This window comes from Lates calcarifer, linkage group LG2 (assembly GCF_001640805.2).
Source record: "Lates calcarifer isolate ASB-BC8 linkage group LG2, TLL_Latcal_v3, whole genome shotgun sequence".
In the NCBI taxonomy this organism is placed as follows: domain Eukaryota; kingdom Metazoa; phylum Chordata; class Actinopteri; family Centropomidae; genus Lates; species Lates calcarifer.
Window position 1 is genome coordinate 1,308,549 of NC_066834.1, and position 18,176 is coordinate 1,326,724.

Consider the following 18,176-nt stretch of genomic DNA (forward strand, 5'->3'; position numbering starts at 1 on the left):
AGAAAATCAGTATATTCATCCCTGGTCTTTGTTCTAACTTGGTACAGCCCAAAAATGGTAATTTGATTGGTGCAATAACGGGTAATAAAAATAGTTCTTCATCTATCACTTCAGCCACACAGGCAGTTAACCAGCAGGGGACCAGCAGTGTTAGTCACTGCTTCTATCTGTGGTTTGAGCTCTGAATCTGAGTAACTGAGCAGCACACAGAGTGCCAAACAAGCTAAACATCTACTTTGTATAATGTGGGATGAACACGGCACTGAGTTTGTGAAAGCTGCAGACAGATGAGCAGGCATTAAAATCACATCAACAAAAAGTAACCTGTAGTGGGAACTTTAGCAAGCTAGGCTAGGAGAATAGAAGCTGTTCAGGTGGCTGGTGGTGGCCCGACTCCTTACCAAGAACATTTATGTTGGGTTTGTCTTTGTCACTTGTCTGCAGCTACAACTTTAAGTGTAGGAGGCTAGTTAGCCTAGCCTGAACAGCTGCATGAGGCCTCCCAGATGTTGAATGATATAAAGGGTACATGTCCGGGGAGAGGCGGACTTGATGAAAAAGGGGAGAAAATGTCTTGTTCTTGTTTGTAGTATCATTATACTCACAAAAAGTGGAAAGAATTCAGATTTCACTTCAGCATTAACACAGCTCCTGTCCTGAACCAGATAAACTCTTTCACAGATCCACAACTGTTGTATCTGATGTTTGACTTGTTTGTTTATCACTGATACTAGAGGCATGATAAGTCTCATTACTGGCCTTCAGCTTGTTTCTTCAGCCTTAACGGGTTATGTGAAAAGGGCAACACATTTAGCCAGCTGGTCTTGCAAATGGAGACAGCCTGAGGCTATTTTTCTCCATTTCCTCATGAATGAACACGCCGGTTCATACTTGCATCTGGGCTGTGAGGTTTTCTGTGACTGAGGTTAATGACACCTGTGGTAATGATTTTATTTTGTGTCAGTGTCGATTTTAATTTCTCAGTTTCTTTACATTTCATTTATTTTTCTCTTTTTTTTATAAAGCTCTTTATTGACTGTATCCCTCAGGTGGATTTTAGACTCAAAACAACTTTGTCCTCCGTTGTACATCTTGTATTTTTGTAGTAACATTTCTAGCCTTTCCTCACATTGTGTAGTTACAGAGACATTGACATACCCAGCAACAGTGGAGCATTGTTGTAACATCCTCAATCAAGCGTCATCAAGGCCAAACAGCCGATCATTTCTCCGCTGATGTGTGCTCCCTCAGTCACTAAAACAGAACAAATCAAAGAGCTGAGCGTATCTGGTTGAAATGAAAACCTGTGCAATGTTGTGCTCTGATAGAATATCAATAATGTCACCTTTAAAACATAAAACCATCATTAAAAACCTTTTTCAGAGCTATATGTATAATTTCCACAGAAGGTCTAGATTCTGTTTCTCTCCAGTCCATGATTCTGTCTTTGATTTCCACAAGTCTTAACTTGCAGGATGCCATGTTTACGTCGACATGAAAGCAATAAAACAGAGGGAAGGAGAGAAAATGAAAAAAGCACGGATGAGATAAAAAAAAGAAACCTCAAAGGGCTCATTAAAATATCTCAAAAAACACAAGGGCAAACAACAAATAAGGACACTGACTGATCTGAAAACCAAGTGTGGCAGATGTCAACAAGGAGAAATATGTTTGTGTTTTGCCTCCATAAGCTGTAAAATAACAAGATTTAATTATAATGTGAGCTACGGTAAATAAACAAAATGTAGAGCTGATCTCAGAGCTGCATTTAAAGTGATTCCTCTCTCATTAGCGAACTGATCAGTGTTGCTGGAAATGAAGTCAAAGACTTTCGATAAGATAAACATCACTCAGAGCATCATGGTTCATGCAGGAGTCTGCAGGTTTTCATCTCTAACAAAGATAGAACTACTTCACGTTTGGAAAGTACATGACCAAAATAAATCCAGGGAAAATTCTGAATTCCTTTGCTTGAATTTTGTGGCTCCTGAGATTGACAACTTTATCACACTTCAGGCTGGTTTTATCCCTCCTCCACAGGCGGCTCTGCAGGTCGACCCGCAGGTCATTTCTCCTCCTCTGGACAGAAATGGAGAAATCTTGATTGATATCAGTGTCCAGGCCTTCAGCTAAGTTGCTGATTCTGAGAATGGATAGTCAGTTATCAAACCTTAAAAGCTTTACCATTATTCGTCTCGGCCTATCTACCCCATGAGTCTGTTTCTACTGCCCAGCATTTGTCTCACTTCACTTTCTTGTCAGCGTTTCCAGCCGCAATAATGTTACTATTACCTCTGCTGATTCTAACCCACAACACTGACTCACATGCCTCACACTTGTTTTTGTTAGAGAGATGTCTTTCTCCAGCTTTTACTTCCCCCAGAAATGCACTTTGTCCTGGGCTTACTCATTTTAGACTAATTCATATGATGATACAAAGTGCTGCCTCCTGAGCTGTGTGGGTGTGAAACCCTGTCTCTTAGAAAATGCCTTCACATTCGGCTTATTTGTTTTCTCAATTACATTTTGATAACAAATGTAATCCAGGTGGCATTACATTTCTTTCAAAACATATTTGTTGTTGCAAATTACTGATACGGAAATCTAATTTCTGAGGAGACAGAGTTGGTGTGTATGTTTAGAGATCGGGCATGAATGTGTCTGAATAACAAACTGTTCATTGGTGGAAAATAATTTGGACATCTGGAGGATACTTTCAGTTTGAGCTGCATCCTGTTGCACTGCTGTCAAACCTTTACTTTCCCTGTCTTTGTCATGCATGTGTACGGTTAAAAAAGCCAACACAAAACCTAGTTAAGCGCTTAAGTACACGTGGCTAAAAGAAACGTATCTGGGGAAATGGGGTTTCTTTTTAATCCCCTAACCTGAGGCTTTCTCATATATATGATGTTTCAGAACGTGTAAACACAAGGAGTTAGAGCAGCTCAGACTAATGTACCAAGCATGTTACAGCAGAGAACTCAATCAGATGTTTTCTCGTTCCGTTTCTATTCACGCTGGTGTGAGGAGCGCGAACTGTACATTTCTGTAACATTATCAGCTGGAGAGAGTCACAATCAGGACCTCAGCACAGACCTCCACAGATGAGCTGCTTTTTGAACAGAGGCTTTCACAATTGCTCTGATTGTTAAGTGACCTGTGCTGTATTTTCCTCAAAACTCCCCAAGTGAAAAATCAAGGAGCTCTCCACCTGAATAATTGATTTGTGCCCCGTGCCAGCCATGAACAGAGGCCATGATCAAAAACAAAACATAAAATAAAATCCTGGATGTCTATGTCTGCCATCCAAATCCATGTAGGCTTCATTAGTACAGCACAGAGACTTCTGTGTCTAAATGCCATGAGTAAGAAAAAGAAAAACCCCGGCTGTGTTTTAAAGATTCTGTTACTACTTGTCAGTGAAATATTAAACACAGTATGTCAGAAAGAGTCACACATCTTAAGAGCTTTTCCTGTTCATTAAAAATCTTTTCATGGAGTGGAGAGATTGTAGGTGAGTTGAGCTGGAATTATTTTCATGACTCACAAGGCATCAAATAATGAAACACTGAAGAAAATCACTGACAGATCTTGACTTGTTGCTCTTGGAAGTTGCTGTTCATGTCATGGTCTTTTAAGAAAATATATACTCTAATTAAATGAATGCACTGCTCTGATTTTGATTCATACACTGTTTCTCAGCCAATTTTTTCTTGGTAGGGAACGATTTCCTCCTGAATTTAAATTCGACCAAACAGTGTCGGGTGATTTTCTCTGCTTCACACAAACACAACACAAACCTTTGGCTTTTAGCCACATTTACAGCAATACAGTCCAGCAACATCTGCCAGTCAGTCGGTTGGTCCACTACTTTGGTCAAGACTGAAATATTTCAACAACTACTGGATGGATTGCCAGGAAATTTTGCACAAACATTCGAGATCCTCAGAGGATTAAAAAAACAGTCAGACAGAAAAATCTGTCTCTTTTTATTCCACAAATTCTTCTTCCTTGTCAAAATCTGATGCCTACATTACCCATAATGCAACAAAGCTTGATTGGAGGCTCATGTTATGCTAGTAGCGGCTAAAGTAGCCTCGAGTTGAGTCGATTAATCATCTTTTGTCCAGCTCCTACACTTATATCTCGACAAATATCTCAACAGAGATCCACATTTATCCTTAGGACTTTGGTAAATGTTAATATACTGATATTTATACACTAATACATTTGTATGTGAGGCGCTAACATCCTAACCACCTGGATAAATGGTAGTCAGCAGAATTCAATGGTCCTGAGACAAACTAGAAACATCACAGTAAATGCAACACTACACCGTGCATCTTCCTTAATACACATTATTTCAAAGTTAGGGTTTGATTTTGTAGGTTTTTTGGCTTTTGGTTTAATAAAAGCACTGATCTATTTTTTCTGCACTCTGAGTCTGAACAAAGACCTGACTTGGTTTTTCTCTTTAGGTCAGAGGGGATGCTGAAATATTTTAAGACCCCTGTTCTCACTCCTCTCCTGCATTTTTCAACACATGCTTTTTGTTTTCTGGCTTGTTTGGCTAGTTTCTATATGTCTATCCATGTTTCTCCTTAATTCATCTGTTTGGCTCACATATAGTCCTGTTGTGTTATTACACACACTCAGAACTCTGCCCCTAAAGCAGCAACTGGGTTTGATGGAAAAACTGAAGGAAAAATAGGTCTTGGACGAAAAATTCAGGGAGTTATACTTTAAACCATCATCACCAGTGAATAATTGGAATTGGCTCAGAGAGATGGATGTCCTATATGATAGATTAATGGTATTTGTCACCCCATGCTTTTCCATGCCTTCTCAGTTTATTTTTCTGCTCTCAGGTGAACGCTCTGAAATATTTTTGATTTATATCCAGCGCTGATGAGTGCTTTTCTGAGGCTGCATCCCAGACACCAGTTTATAAAGAAAACAGCCCAGCGTAAAGGACAAATGGTGTTAAACGCAGGGCACGGATAAAACGTGCGAGATAAAGTGAAAAGATACAGCCAAGGAACATTTTTTACTCAGGCTGTGTGTTGAGGAAGTCAGATCTGATAGGAGGTTATAGAAAAGGCATCTCAGATGACTGGATTTAATGGAATGACAAATCCAGCTTTTCAAGTTGAACAGTTGGAATGAGAAATGTGGTGCGGGAGCAAAATGTCCAGAGCTTGATATCTAATAACGTCTCCACTGTCTCATAATATCTGCTGCTGTTCAAAAGAAGGAAAATATTGCAGCTAGTTGCTCAAAATCTGTTGGGTTTAATGACATTGAATTTCTAGAGGAGGATGTTTCTCCTAAAGGATGAAGAAAAAAGCACAAAGAAAGCCTTTGTACCCTTCTGAAGGGCACGAGTGATTTCAGCACTTTAATGAGGAGAAATGAACAAAAGGGGTAGAGATGACAAAGGCCGCTGCAAGTAAACATGACCCTCCTCCTAAATTCTGCCACTGCACATCCCCTCTTGGGAATAAACAAAGAGAAAGACAAAGCTACACACCCCTCTCTGCTTTCAAGAGGAAAATGTCAGTGTGACGTGCCAGCCACTGATGCGTCCTAATGAGAGAATTTCCCCCTCCTCCAGAGCCAGTCACAGATTCCCATACAGCATCTGTATGATGGTGGACACTGCCTCCCACCCAGTAAACAGACTAATTGGTTATTAGCTGTATTTACTGTCAGAAAAGAGAGGACTTCCAGTGAGCGAGGAGTTAATAACACACTATAAACTGTAATTGTGGAGTATACGCACAGCTGGTCACGGTCAGTGTGAGAGCAGCTGTGTTCTGCAAACACAAGTATCTCCTTCATAACACACTTTACAGGAGTGTGTAGGTAGAACGTTAGGGCTCGGGATGTCGCGATCTGTTTTTCTGCTCCTCAAAAAAGTTTTTGACTTGGTTATCAGTTTATTAAACTTGATTGAAGATGTTAATGACATGCTATCGTTGTTTGTTTGTTCTCAACCATCACAGTCTCTTTAGCAGATAAAGCAGTACTCACTAGCTAGCTACTTTGTGTGCTGATAGGTAGCATACAAATGGGTTTATCAAAGCTTTTATGCTCAGAAGTAGAATCCCTGCAAGACAGGGATGGAACGTGTGGTAGATCTTATAGCAGGGTGTAACTTGTGTCACGTAATGTCTAAATCACACCCTAACCAGGTAACAGACTGGTACAAGAATTATCCTAAAACCCAGAAGTAAGTTAGCATGTTAGCATGTTAGCGCTTCCTGTTCCCTCGTCCCAGAGTCAGTGTGTTTCTGGTTAAATGTCTGAAATAAGGTCTGTGGTTTTAACACAAGCTCAAGACATTTTCAGGTTTTATTCTCCGACATAAAATGGGTCAGTAAATCCCCCACTCCTGATGTTTGAAGCTTTTCCGTGTCTTAAAAAAGGCGGTTGCTAACGAGTGTCTAAATAAGACAAACTCTCACTAACTTTCTAAGAAGAAAGGCTTTTGTAGAAGAGCTCAGAGCTAAATGAAATGACCAGTTGGAAGCTTAGTGGTGGAGACGTTGACGTCATGTGACCGTGGTGTAGTTGGTTTATAGCCCTTTGTCTTTTTGTGGAGGAACCAGGCTGATGCTAACTTCAGGACTGGACTACAGAAACACATCATCCCTGCAGGAATGTATAGCTACTAAATAGTGACTGGGAAAGTGGATTTATCAAGTGGGCGTGTCTTGTAGTCTTGCAGGCTGGAGTTGGATACTATGGCTGAAGAAACACTGAAGGACACTACACTCTATAAAACTCAGAACAACTGTGGAGTCAGGTGATGATACTCTGCAGGTTTGTTAATATAAGCGACACAGTACACGTATTTATTTTTTTTTACCTACTTTTAATATGAGAACATTGATCGTCTGAAGTTTATCATTATTAATACCCTACTGTTTATATATATAACTATCTGAGCTTTCAGTGAGGGCCTAGTTCCCCTCAGTCCTGGACTGTGGACCAGGCTGTTTCTCGAAGATCTAAGACGCTCGCAGCCTAGCTCTTGGGAGACCTGAGATTTGATTTAGAACAAGGCGATGCTGTGATCAGTTGAATCTCTGAATTGATTCTGCCCCTCAGAGGCAGCCACTGCAGAGATGATACAATGGGAGTAATATAATTGTGTCATTTAGCCTCTGTTAGGAGCCTACCAGCAATATTTCCCATTACATGCAGCTGAAACAGTGACGGCAGGAACGGAACAAGCGCAGTCGTAAAGACATGAGAGCATGACTGACCTTCTTTATGACGCTGTAAGGCAAGAGCAGTTTCATTTTAACAGTATTTCTGAAATGAAACACAGTTGAACCTGTCTCTTTACCTCCTCACACATCAGGTTAGAACAGAAAAAAAACAAGAGACCCACTGTGAACAAAAGCCACACATTTAGACGAGTGTTTGAAAGAGGTGTGAAGGAGGCTGTGTCAAGCCTTTACTGAACGCAAATTGTTGTATTTTTCTACTAACTATTCTTATGTGAGTACTCTGAAGAGATCACAATATGAAGTGGAACAGTGCAACTGTGAGTTGCTGTTGAAAATGAGGAAGAAAGCGGAGACATCATTTATTTAAAGAGTCTGTTTTCAGCCCTCTGCTGGCACAGGGGCCAGGAAAAAAGTCAAACCTGCCTCTACTTTTTTTGAGCTCCCTGTATTCACACATAATGCAGTGTCACCATCAACAGACATTTATACAAACATGTTGAATTAATGAGATGTGGACACTGTATTTCTACTGTCTACTGTTGCAATCATTTAGTCAAAAAATACAGAGAGTGCAGCCATGATTACATGATCCACAGCCGTCCACACTCATATTTAATATTCAAAATATGCATGGAAACATCTGGATGGAAACTGACTTTAATGATTATATTTACCTGGGTTGTTTCCTGCAGTCACTTGAGGTTTAAGTGTTTAACGAGTCAAATGAAGATCCTGTTCCTCTGTGTTCAGTGTTGTACAGGCGTGGTTTGGTCTCGATGGCAGATACCTCTGTTCAGAGTCGTTCCACCCCGATGCCTAGGACGTTGTTTTTCCTCTGTTCAGTAACGCTGGTGGGATAAGAGGAAAAACATCTTAAGACTTCGCAGAAAGTCCTGTTGTCTTTAATTTACTGCTACAGATGAGAAATAATACTGAACATGTTCTGACTTCTGCTGCTTTTCTTTGTCATATACAACAGTAAGCTGAAAATCTTTGGGTCTGAAGACATCACCTTATGATTGAGGGAAATTTTGGGACATTTTGCAGACTAAACCAAAAAATTATTGGCAGATTAATCAATAATTAAAATGCTCATTGGTTGCAGCCCTGGTTGAAATCAATATCACAGAGTTAAAAAGATGATTTTTATCTATATCAATATACATCTGAATACAGTGAGCTGGTCCTCACATGTAAAACGTTTTTAAACATTTTTTATAACAAGGACTTTACTCAGACTTTTCACTTTAGACAAACACAAAATGTTCATATCATCACATCAAAGTAGATAAACAACAAAGTGTGATCTTTACCACAAAACATCTGTGTGGTTAGAGGATAATTGTACTGGAACACCTCGTATATTTATTAACACTAATCACAGCAGTATTTAAATAAAACCTTCTAACATGTGATGTGTGTTCTGCAGCTGCTCTGTAGGAACTGCATTTGTAAAAATGGTGACTGTGACGGCTCACCGGGGATTTTCTGCACTACTGTCAAAACTGCCTTCACTGTGAAAAGTTATTAAAATGATCTGATTTAGCAGACAGCTTCTTTGATAGCAAATTGTAGAAACACCTGGGTGCCCTGAAATTTTCATGTAGATGGTGAGATCTGTTTTCCCACAGAGTGCGGTCTACGTCAAGGTCTTCTCCTCCCTCTCAGTCGTGTCAGTATGAATATACAATGAATATTTTGACGGCACCACAGTGTTTGATGTTTCGCCTTTATACTCTGCTCTCGTTGCGTTGGATGTAAAATGACACAGTGACTGAGCATGAATTGCAAACTGTCTGCTTTAATTGAAGAGTGTTTACAGACAAAAGAATCAGTAGAGGCACAGACTCATTTTTAAATTTGTCCATTGTCAAGGTCAAACTGAGACTCTCCTCTGACTTAAACAATGTTCACTTGTCAGTTTCAGTTTGTAGTTACAGATCTGTGACTTACAGAAGCTGCTGACATTTATGAAACACAAGTGAACTTTACTAATTTCGTTTACTCAGTAGTATGGCTGCATGCAACACCATCAGAAAGTCTGAGCTCTATCACAGACAGAGCAGACGGCCACACTGAGCCAGACAGCAGAAGCTACACAAGACCCCCAGTCTCTGAAGTCGTCTTCTTATCGCCCGTCTTGTCCTGCTTTTAGCTTGTTGAACCAAATAAACATTAACCGAGGAAAAGTGCACTGCTAACATCAATTTGCAGGCTAGATAGCTAATTAGTCGCTCAGCTGCAGCACATTAAACAGCACAGAAACGCACCTGAAAATGTCACTTCGGTCCATTTAGATGCTGCTGTTTTCTTTACTCTTCAGTTTCACTAACAACATGCTGCCTTCTCATGACTTGTAGCTACAGAACAAGTTTGTTTGCCTTGTTTCTCCTTCCCTGTGGTGAATATGATGCTCTGGCTGCCTGCCAGCTGCTGTCAATCAAACACAGACACACATTTCTGATATTTCCCTAAAGGCCCTTTTTCTTCCTTTTGATAATAAAAAAAAACTTTTAACATTTTTTTAAAAAACACATTGTTATTTTTGACTACAAATAAATGAGGTTTCAGTCGTCCTGATGACGCTAAATACTCTTAAACACATGTTAAACTTTAAAGTGAAAATCACAAACTGACAGATTGACGGCACAAAAATACTTCTTGCATTAATTTGTTGTTAATTTAATGTAGTTTCAAATTTCAACATTTTATTAGTCACTTTACATTAAATGTAACTTCACAGGAACATCTGTGTTCAGGTTAAAATTGTAGACTTGCAGATGGATCGAAACAATAGAAACTATAGTTTTTGGTTGTTATGATCATTTCTACAGTCTCACGTTAAGTTCACGTTTTCTGATCATCTTTGCATTAAGATGCTTCAGGGGAGCGGGGCTCATCATCAAAGTAAAGTGAATCACATCATTGTCTTGTGATCATCTCAACCTGATTGTGCACTGCACACAGCCCAGATCTACACTTATGCTCCAGTTCAAAATTATCTGTCTGATCACTAGGCATGAAAAATGTAATCTTCTTCATCAGCTGATTTTCAAAATCAAACCCGTCTAATAGCATGTAAAGTGCTGGTCTGCAAAATACCCGACACATCAGCACTGAACCTCTACGATACCATGACTGTAGGCGATCATAAAGACACACAACATTACCTGTTAGTGCCTTTTACCTGCACACTGTAGGAAAAAACAGCACTCTTACATGCTGAATGTCAGGTCTCTAAAACGCCATAAAAAATAAATGAAGAGCACAGAACAATTTTGGCATTTTGACACCAGAGGATTGTTAAAACCAGAACAGGAATAAAAGATATTGAGCTCCATAACTGAATAAAATGAACACATACTGTGAATCTCTAAAGAGACCTGAGGTGTGTGTTTAAGGGTCAATGAGGATGTTCTACCTCCAGCATCTGCAGCATCTGGCTTACAGTAAAGATCTCCTGACTGAGATTTTACCCTTTCATTGATTTTCACTCAAATTTGTTGCAACAGCCAAATGCTTTCCTCTTTTCTCGCTGAATAGAGCTCAGGGTTTGAAGAGGCAGGTAAAAAATTCAGCCCTACAGCAGTTCTATCAAAAGTCTACATCTGTACCACCGTGAGTTAGCGTAGCACATGGGAGAGTTATCTCAGAGGTGTCAAAAATGATAATGATTTGCTTTTGAAATTCAAAACATTTTCCTCTCCACTGGCAGGAGAGGATGAATAAATATAATTTGATAGAATCTTTGTGCATTCTGGGGCAGTTTCATCACTGTGAACTATCTTTTATGAGATCCAATTTAATAATTTAACATCAGCTGCTGTGCATCTAAAAAGTAAGTTCATGTAAGGCCTGGAGGTTTATTGTTCCTTTTCAGTGACTTCCTTGTTAAGTGTCTTAAAGTTTCATCTCCAGCTATTTTTGTTTTTGCTTATGTTGATGACAATGAGTGTACATTTGTTGCACGTGCACATGTGGAGCAGACAGCTATAACTACGTTTCCTTGCTGTGCACGTTCTTAGTGCTGCAATCCACACACGCCTGGAGTGCTGCTGGGAAGCTCGGGGAATACTTCCCCCGTCTACACACACACATATACGCACACATACACATTAGCTTTTGCCTCAGGTATTTGGCTGTGCTTTACTTGAGTTAGCACCAAGGTTAGTTGCCTGACTGTGCACTCAGGAGGAAACCGTTCTCTAAACAACAAGGTTACAGTAAGTCACATGACCTGCTTGAGGAAAAACAAGGCACGTGGCACACTATGAGATTATGTTGTGTTATCTGATTTATCTGAACCACTACCATGGCTCTGCTAACACATTTGACTGACATCTATTATGAACGCCACTCAAACAACATGCTAAACAGAGCAAGCTGCCAAGGTTACCCTGTCCAAACAACACTAACCTGACCTAACCACTGCTTCAGGGACTCACTGCTGAGGAACCTGTCTCTGTTGGCTTAATTAATCACCACCACGGGCAGTTAGACGAATGGGCCCTCAGGCGTATTTGCCAGGACTGAAAGACTTTGAGAACTTTTATCCTGTCCTTAGTCTAATCACACTGTTGTGTTATCAAGAGCTGAGACACTTCCCCTCTGCTTCACAGCTCTGAGAGTTTTCACAGCCGAGTGTTGAATGTGAGGAGCGGAGTTATTCTGCCTCGGGCTCGTAACGTTCACTCTGCACTCCTCTCTCGACTTGGATGTTGGTGGACTTTTTGATTTGTTAATGTTTCACTAAATATTTCAATAAATTACAGCTATGTATCGTGGAGTGCAGGTATTTCTTGATGAGCCACAGTGATTAGCTTTTATTACAGCTAAAATAAAATTTCATTTAGAGTCATATTTCTAGACGCCTGGTAAATATTCACTCTGTCTTTGGTCTCCACCTGCTTTGTTGTTGAACAGATAGTGTTAGTGTTGAGTTGGTTTTTAAATATTTAATGAAAGCTGGTATCACCAGGTGTCTACAGGCATGCTGAGAGCTTCTTCCTATGCCTATGTAAAGGTCAGAGTCAGAGCTGAAGTAAATATAAACACCCCCTCTTTAACCAGACGTGTAAAGAAAAGTGTTGCATGTTTTAACAGGAGACAAACTCTGGTACTAGAACTGTAGTTTTGTTCACCTTCTGAAGAAATTTCCTGTAAGCTCCTTCCTTTTCAGAAGCAGTTCTTTTTTGTTCTGGTTCATAATGTAATCCCTTCACACCTGCCTCCATACTGTTGTCTTAGTTCTTACTTGGCTGACACGGTTTGTCACTCGTATGTTAAAACAATCTGCTCATGAATATTAACCTTTCCCAATCTGCTTAAAACACACTCACTCTCACACAAACACAAACACACATTTAACCTTGTCCTCTGCACAGTTTCACCAAGGGCTCAGAGCTTTTTTCCTCCTCTCCTCACAATAATGTCGTGGGTGTTTGAATGTTCTGGGTTCATGTTAATTTCTCACTATTTAATTTTATGTCTGAAAAGATTTAGTCTTCATTTATTACCCAAAAGTGTTCATTCATCTTTATCTCGCTCTTGTTCTTAAACTTTAAACACATTAAAAACACATAATGATTTAAATCATCCTCAACAAACACAGCAGAAAACAACACTAGATGACAAATAATATTAATTAAAGAGGAAATTATTCTTATCACCCTTCTTCTAGTTTGCATTTAATTTCACTCTGAACAACAAAGTGTTTATTACGTCTGGTTGGTTGTGAATTATTCCTGATAACCTCCGTCTGTTAGCAGCAACCTGAAATCCTGAAGCTTTATAATGAATCTGGTCTCTTCTGTTGTTGTTGTATAGCCTCAATATGCTGCAGGGGACTGATGCCTTTGCTTTTAATAAAATTATTAAAACATGATACCAGAATCCAGTTTCCATTTGATTTCATTTCCTGCTGATTAGTATTTTTTAATTAATGGTGTGCCATTATTATCCAGGACATGAAATTCACTTTTCACAGACCTTCTCAATGAGGTAAATTATGATGAAATTAATTATTTCCTGACCATTTCTTCTTTCAGTAGTAGAAGTTTAATAAAGTTAAACTTGTCTCTGTATCGTATACTGAGGCAAATCATTGCACACCCTGCAGTCACTAATGTCAGAGCACATGAAATGACATTCTCTGTTCCCAGTTTTCAGCAACGTTTCCTCCTCACCCCCGTGTCTCCACAGACATAAATAAAACCGTGCTGTCCAATAACAGAAAAGCTCTGCAATATTCACATCTGACTGTGGCACATTGCATAATGTCCCAACAGGTATTATGACTCAACAAAACTGCTGTATGAAATGAAAAACCTTGGAAAGCATTTGTGCTGTTTGCATGTTTTTCCATTTATGTTGCAAAAAAATATGGCTGCACTTAAATTTCAGAGCTAGACACTGTAATCATGAAAGTGCAGTTGGAAAACTTTTATAAACACTCTTCAAGATGATATCACTTCATTTTTATCTACTCCATCTACTGCTTTTTTGGCATTTAAACCACAAGCCTGTGGGTAAAGCTCCCTGACTGTTAAGCACACTCAGAAGTTTGCCTCTAAAGTGCATTAAAACCTCCTGGAAGCAGGACAGAATTTTTAACAGATGCCACCGGTTTTTTATGGAGTCTGGACATGAGCTGAGTCTATCAATAAGGACCACAAGCAGTAACGTACTGTTTGTCACTCTGAGGGTGTGTTTGTTAAATGTCTTTCTGCTCTCAGTGCTGTCAGCGCTGCTCAGCTGTAAAACAAAGCAGGACTACGCTCACTGAGCCTTTTTTAATATAAAAGGAGTTTGTATGTGGTGCGAGAGCACACACAGAGGAAGCTACACTTTCTCTAAAAATTATCACACATTACCACTTGATTAATTATTAAAGGAAGTCTGTGTGGCTTACTCTAGTGATACCTTTAGGGAAATTAGCTTCACTTTCCCCTATCTGTTGGGTCAAAGAGCAAAGTCAGCTACCAAGCAGCCCACCAGCTGCTTGTACAGATTGAATCTTTTGTTCAAGGGCACTATAGCTTCTCGTAATGCATATGAACTGCCGGTGCTTCTGCTGAAGGACAGCCAGTCAGTCTCTTTAAATAACAGGCCACCCTTCACCTGCTAACATACATTACAGCACAAGGAAAACAGCATTTATCACAGTGATTATATTAGCACTATCATTTGTCCACATTCCTCAAATGTCACCTTACGCACAACCTCACAGGTAGGTTGAGAAGCTGTGACCTAGACAAACACTCACACTATTTGTCTTCCTGTGCCTCCTAGAGACTCCAGGGAGGGGAGAGGATGGTCAGACGGACACGTCATTCTCTGATTCGTCGCTGTTCACTCACTGGGGCCAGGAGCTCAGCCCGGACAACCGGCGGGTGGCGCTGAAGATGTTCCAGTACTACGGCTATAACGGCTACCTCAGTGATCGTCTCTCTTTAGACAGGCCAATACCAGACCTGAGGCCTGATGGGTAAGAGCGCAGGAAGAATGGTGCTCAAACACTGTCACCTTTACATGCTAGCACCCTATGCTAGATGTTAGCTGTTGGTACAGTAACCTATGTTTGAGTAAATTCATTATTTCACTGCTGTTTTCTGAAGGTACATGCAATATTATATTATGATTTGATGAAGATAATCCAGTGATAATGAGCAATAAAATCAAAGGGCAGTGGAGGCCTGTGGGAATGTAATTATTATTTTAAGTATTTGGTCATTAACTAATGTATTTGACCTGTTGGTGCCACTAGATAAAAAGTCAGGGAATCGCCTACATTATTACATTTCATCCATAGGGAGACTGAATATATGTCACAAATTTAATGACAATCCATACAACAGTTGTAATTCATGGCAGTGCTACAAGAAAAGTGAGAGTATCACCAAAGTCTTTAGGATTCAACACCTGGGAACCACGACTGTCTGTACCAATCCCTCAAGTAGATGTTTAGATGAAGTGAAAATCTTTGACCTGGCACTAGATGAAAGTCACCAAGTCATTAGAATTCATCCTTTAACACTGGTAACAGTCTGGACCAACATGGTGGACCAAGCAGCTGACTGACAGATTTCTACCGTCCCTAAAAATCCAATATTGACACGAATCAGCTCTGCTCACTGATGTAAACAACCTGGAAAATTATCAGTTATCAAACAGCCTAGAGTCTGTGCTGCAACTAACCGTTCATCTGCCGTCCAAATGTTAGTTTTACTTTCATGTCAAACAATTGGCAAATTATTTCAGCTCAGGGACATTCCTTTATTTTGTGATTCATTAAGAACTATGGCAAGAAGGAAAAATGTTTTAGAACGGTCCAGTGAAAGTAATATTTATCTTGTTAATAAGTACAGGACCTATTATTATGTTCACAAATTACATGACTGTTGCTCAACTCTAATGTAGAGAATCCAAGAGCAGAAACACAACACAATATAATATATATATATAAAACACAATATTACACTTAATGAGTGATTGTGGTTTCAAAATTAAAGAGCCAAATATGATTTCAGTCACTGACCGATTGAGGCCAAATACTGAAATACTACAAAGGTGCTAATGTGCTAACAGAGTCAGGGAAGAGTACTTGCTGCAGTTTTATCTTGCTTCTTTGTTATACAGTGCACATCAGTCTGCAGTACATTAGTAAGGACCAACACTGCTGCGTGTATAGAATACTTCTCCCCTCGCTCTGCACTGATCAGCTGTTTGTCCCGACGTGACGCTCCCTCACTCCGCTAGCTTAATTAGCTGTTAGCCTGCACACTGCAGCTAAAACATTAGCTAAACATTAGCTCAAATGACCAAGACTGCTCTTCAACACAACTGCTTCTGTTTCCAGCTTTTATTTAAAACACTCTGTAGCTCTCTGTGTCGTTCGTCTCCTCCAGTTTGACGTTAGATTACAGCGATTGAAGGTTGTTGAGGGAAACAGAGCCGCTAGCTTAACTACAACACAGGTGCAGACTCCACCCCCAGCCAGTCTGTTAAAGGGCTGTTACTCTCACTGATATGAGCACTACACTGTCAGTGCTGCTTGCAGGATTACTGTTCTGGGCCGCGGTGGAGTGGCTATTTTAAGAGACGTATCCAGGGTGTAGGTAAATAACAGCTAGCTGTAGCAACGTTTAGCTAGCATTAACTTAACTGAGACAAACGTGCCTAACAAAGTTCATGTTCCAGAGAAAACTATCGGACTGAAAATGTCTCAGAAACGTCTAACAGCTGCTATTTATCACGTTTCATGTAGAACTAAACACACTCATGTAGATATATTTTAATTACTTACCTAAAAGATGCGGTGAACGAGCAACGCCGACATTAACGTCCGCTCCCGCCTCTACCCAACTACGAAGTATTTCCGGATACGCTGGAATTGGAGCATGCGCAGTAGCTCACCTGATCAGCGTCACTGTTTTGAAGATCCTCGTACTCATTGGACTGATTGACATCGATGACATTAATTAATCCGATTTTTCTTTAAGCATTAACCCCATTAATCACTTAATGAAAATAAACAGAATCAATTCACTTTGTTTTTTCACTTTTCTGTAATAACAAATGAACTCATGAGGCAGCTACTGTACAAAACACTCTCTCAAACACTGAGTGCTTCTAATTGAAAACCACTAAAGACTTTATTTCTGCCTACAGCACTGAGCGCAGCTACCTGCTGTAGAGTTAATCATATTATCCAAACAGATGAAAACTCTTTTAGATAGTAGGCTTGATTAAGGGGTCATTCTAATTGTACCAATATGTCACACATCCCCATGGCTATCTGAAGTCGGCAGGACACAGCACATGCTTCCTGTCCTCAGCCTATAAATTAACGGGCATGTGCCGTTTATGAAGCCTTATGCTGTTATTCATGCACTGTGGGCACTTTGATTAAGTCATAGTCCTGAGTCCTTTTACTGGAGATTGTTCACACCATGTTGGTCGTCTGTGACTCACATTTTCAAACCCAGCTTTCATGTTCACATCACCAAGGTTACAGCGGCAGAACACAGAGTGACATCCCGGTGTGAAAGTTTACACAGCTCACAGATCTTCGGGGCATTTTCTCCACTGTACGTCACTAAACTCCCTTCAGACCATCCATCCCCACCAATACTGGCTCTGTACACTCATGCAAAACTGTTCCAGGGGATACATTAATCACACACATTTTGCATCCGTGTTTTTCCAACACATCCCCTCGTGGTGCCTTAACTGTGCTTTTCTGTAAATACAACATGCCCTGGTCAGTAATGAACCGTGTGATTTGGTAACAGTTGTGTGGTTTGGTTATATTTGGCAGGCAGGTAATATCACAACCCCAGAACAACTCACTCTTAAATTAAATGGTCATGTCAAGAAGATTATTATGAGGAGTCTGCAGCAGATTTTGCTTCCACAATCCACAAACTGTTACTGAGGAAATAATTGTCTTCCAACAGATTTGTGTCATTGCACGCAAAAAAGATTATCATCATCCAAGATTTCAATTTCAAAAACCTTAATTCAAACATTACCTGCAGCTTTATGGTCATATTTTTACAGCTTCCTCTCTCTGCATTTCTTGGAAACTGGCATCAGATTCTCTCCTGGGAGAAGAGGCTGGGCTGCTCATTCACAATGAAAATGTCAGCATGTGGTGGCAGGAAACAATGTTTTAAAAAGGGAAAGAGGAGCTTGACTGATGTTAGACCCTCACACACAACCATTCATTTATTCCTCCCAATCCTTTTTAAAACTGCATTGCAGGTGCACCACTATTGCAGCAACCCGCTGATCATTATATTTCCATTTTTAAAAAAGAAGGAAAAAAAGAAAATAGCTGGCCATGATCTGGTGCCAGTGCCTACATTCATACCTGATATCGTCTGCCAAGTAGCTCTTTAGGAATCAATGTCAAATTTATCTGTTAATCCTTTAGAC

The 18,176-nt window shown here is 40.0% G+C and overlaps 1 protein-coding gene and 1 long non-coding RNA gene across 3 annotated transcripts in view; one reads left to right on the forward strand and one right to left on the reverse strand.

Annotated features, from left to right (window-relative positions):
• The window catches only part of LOC108874581 (uncharacterized), a 50,540-nt gene extending 33,867 nt beyond the window's left edge, over positions 1-16,673 (reverse strand). The window contains exons 1-3 of one of the 2 annotated variants that reach the window (XR_007814010.1): positions 16,543-16,673; positions 7,913-8,086; positions 1,159-1,254 (exon numbers count right to left, since the gene is read on the reverse strand). This is a non-coding gene — a long non-coding RNA (uncharacterized LOC108874581). The remainder of the gene's footprint in view (positions 1-1,158; positions 1,255-7,912; positions 8,087-16,542) is intronic. The other variant, XR_007814009.1, reaches the window with a different exon arrangement.
• Positions 1-18,176, forward strand: part of galnt18b (UDP-N-acetyl-alpha-D-galactosamine:polypeptide N-acetylgalactosaminyltransferase 18b) — a 66,863-nt gene that overhangs the window by 16,008 nt on the left and 32,679 nt on the right. Inside the window, 1 exon segment of the mRNA XM_018663093.2 lies at positions 14,529-14,724. Within this exon segment, the coding sequence (XP_018518609.1) occupies positions 14,529-14,724 (196 nt within the window).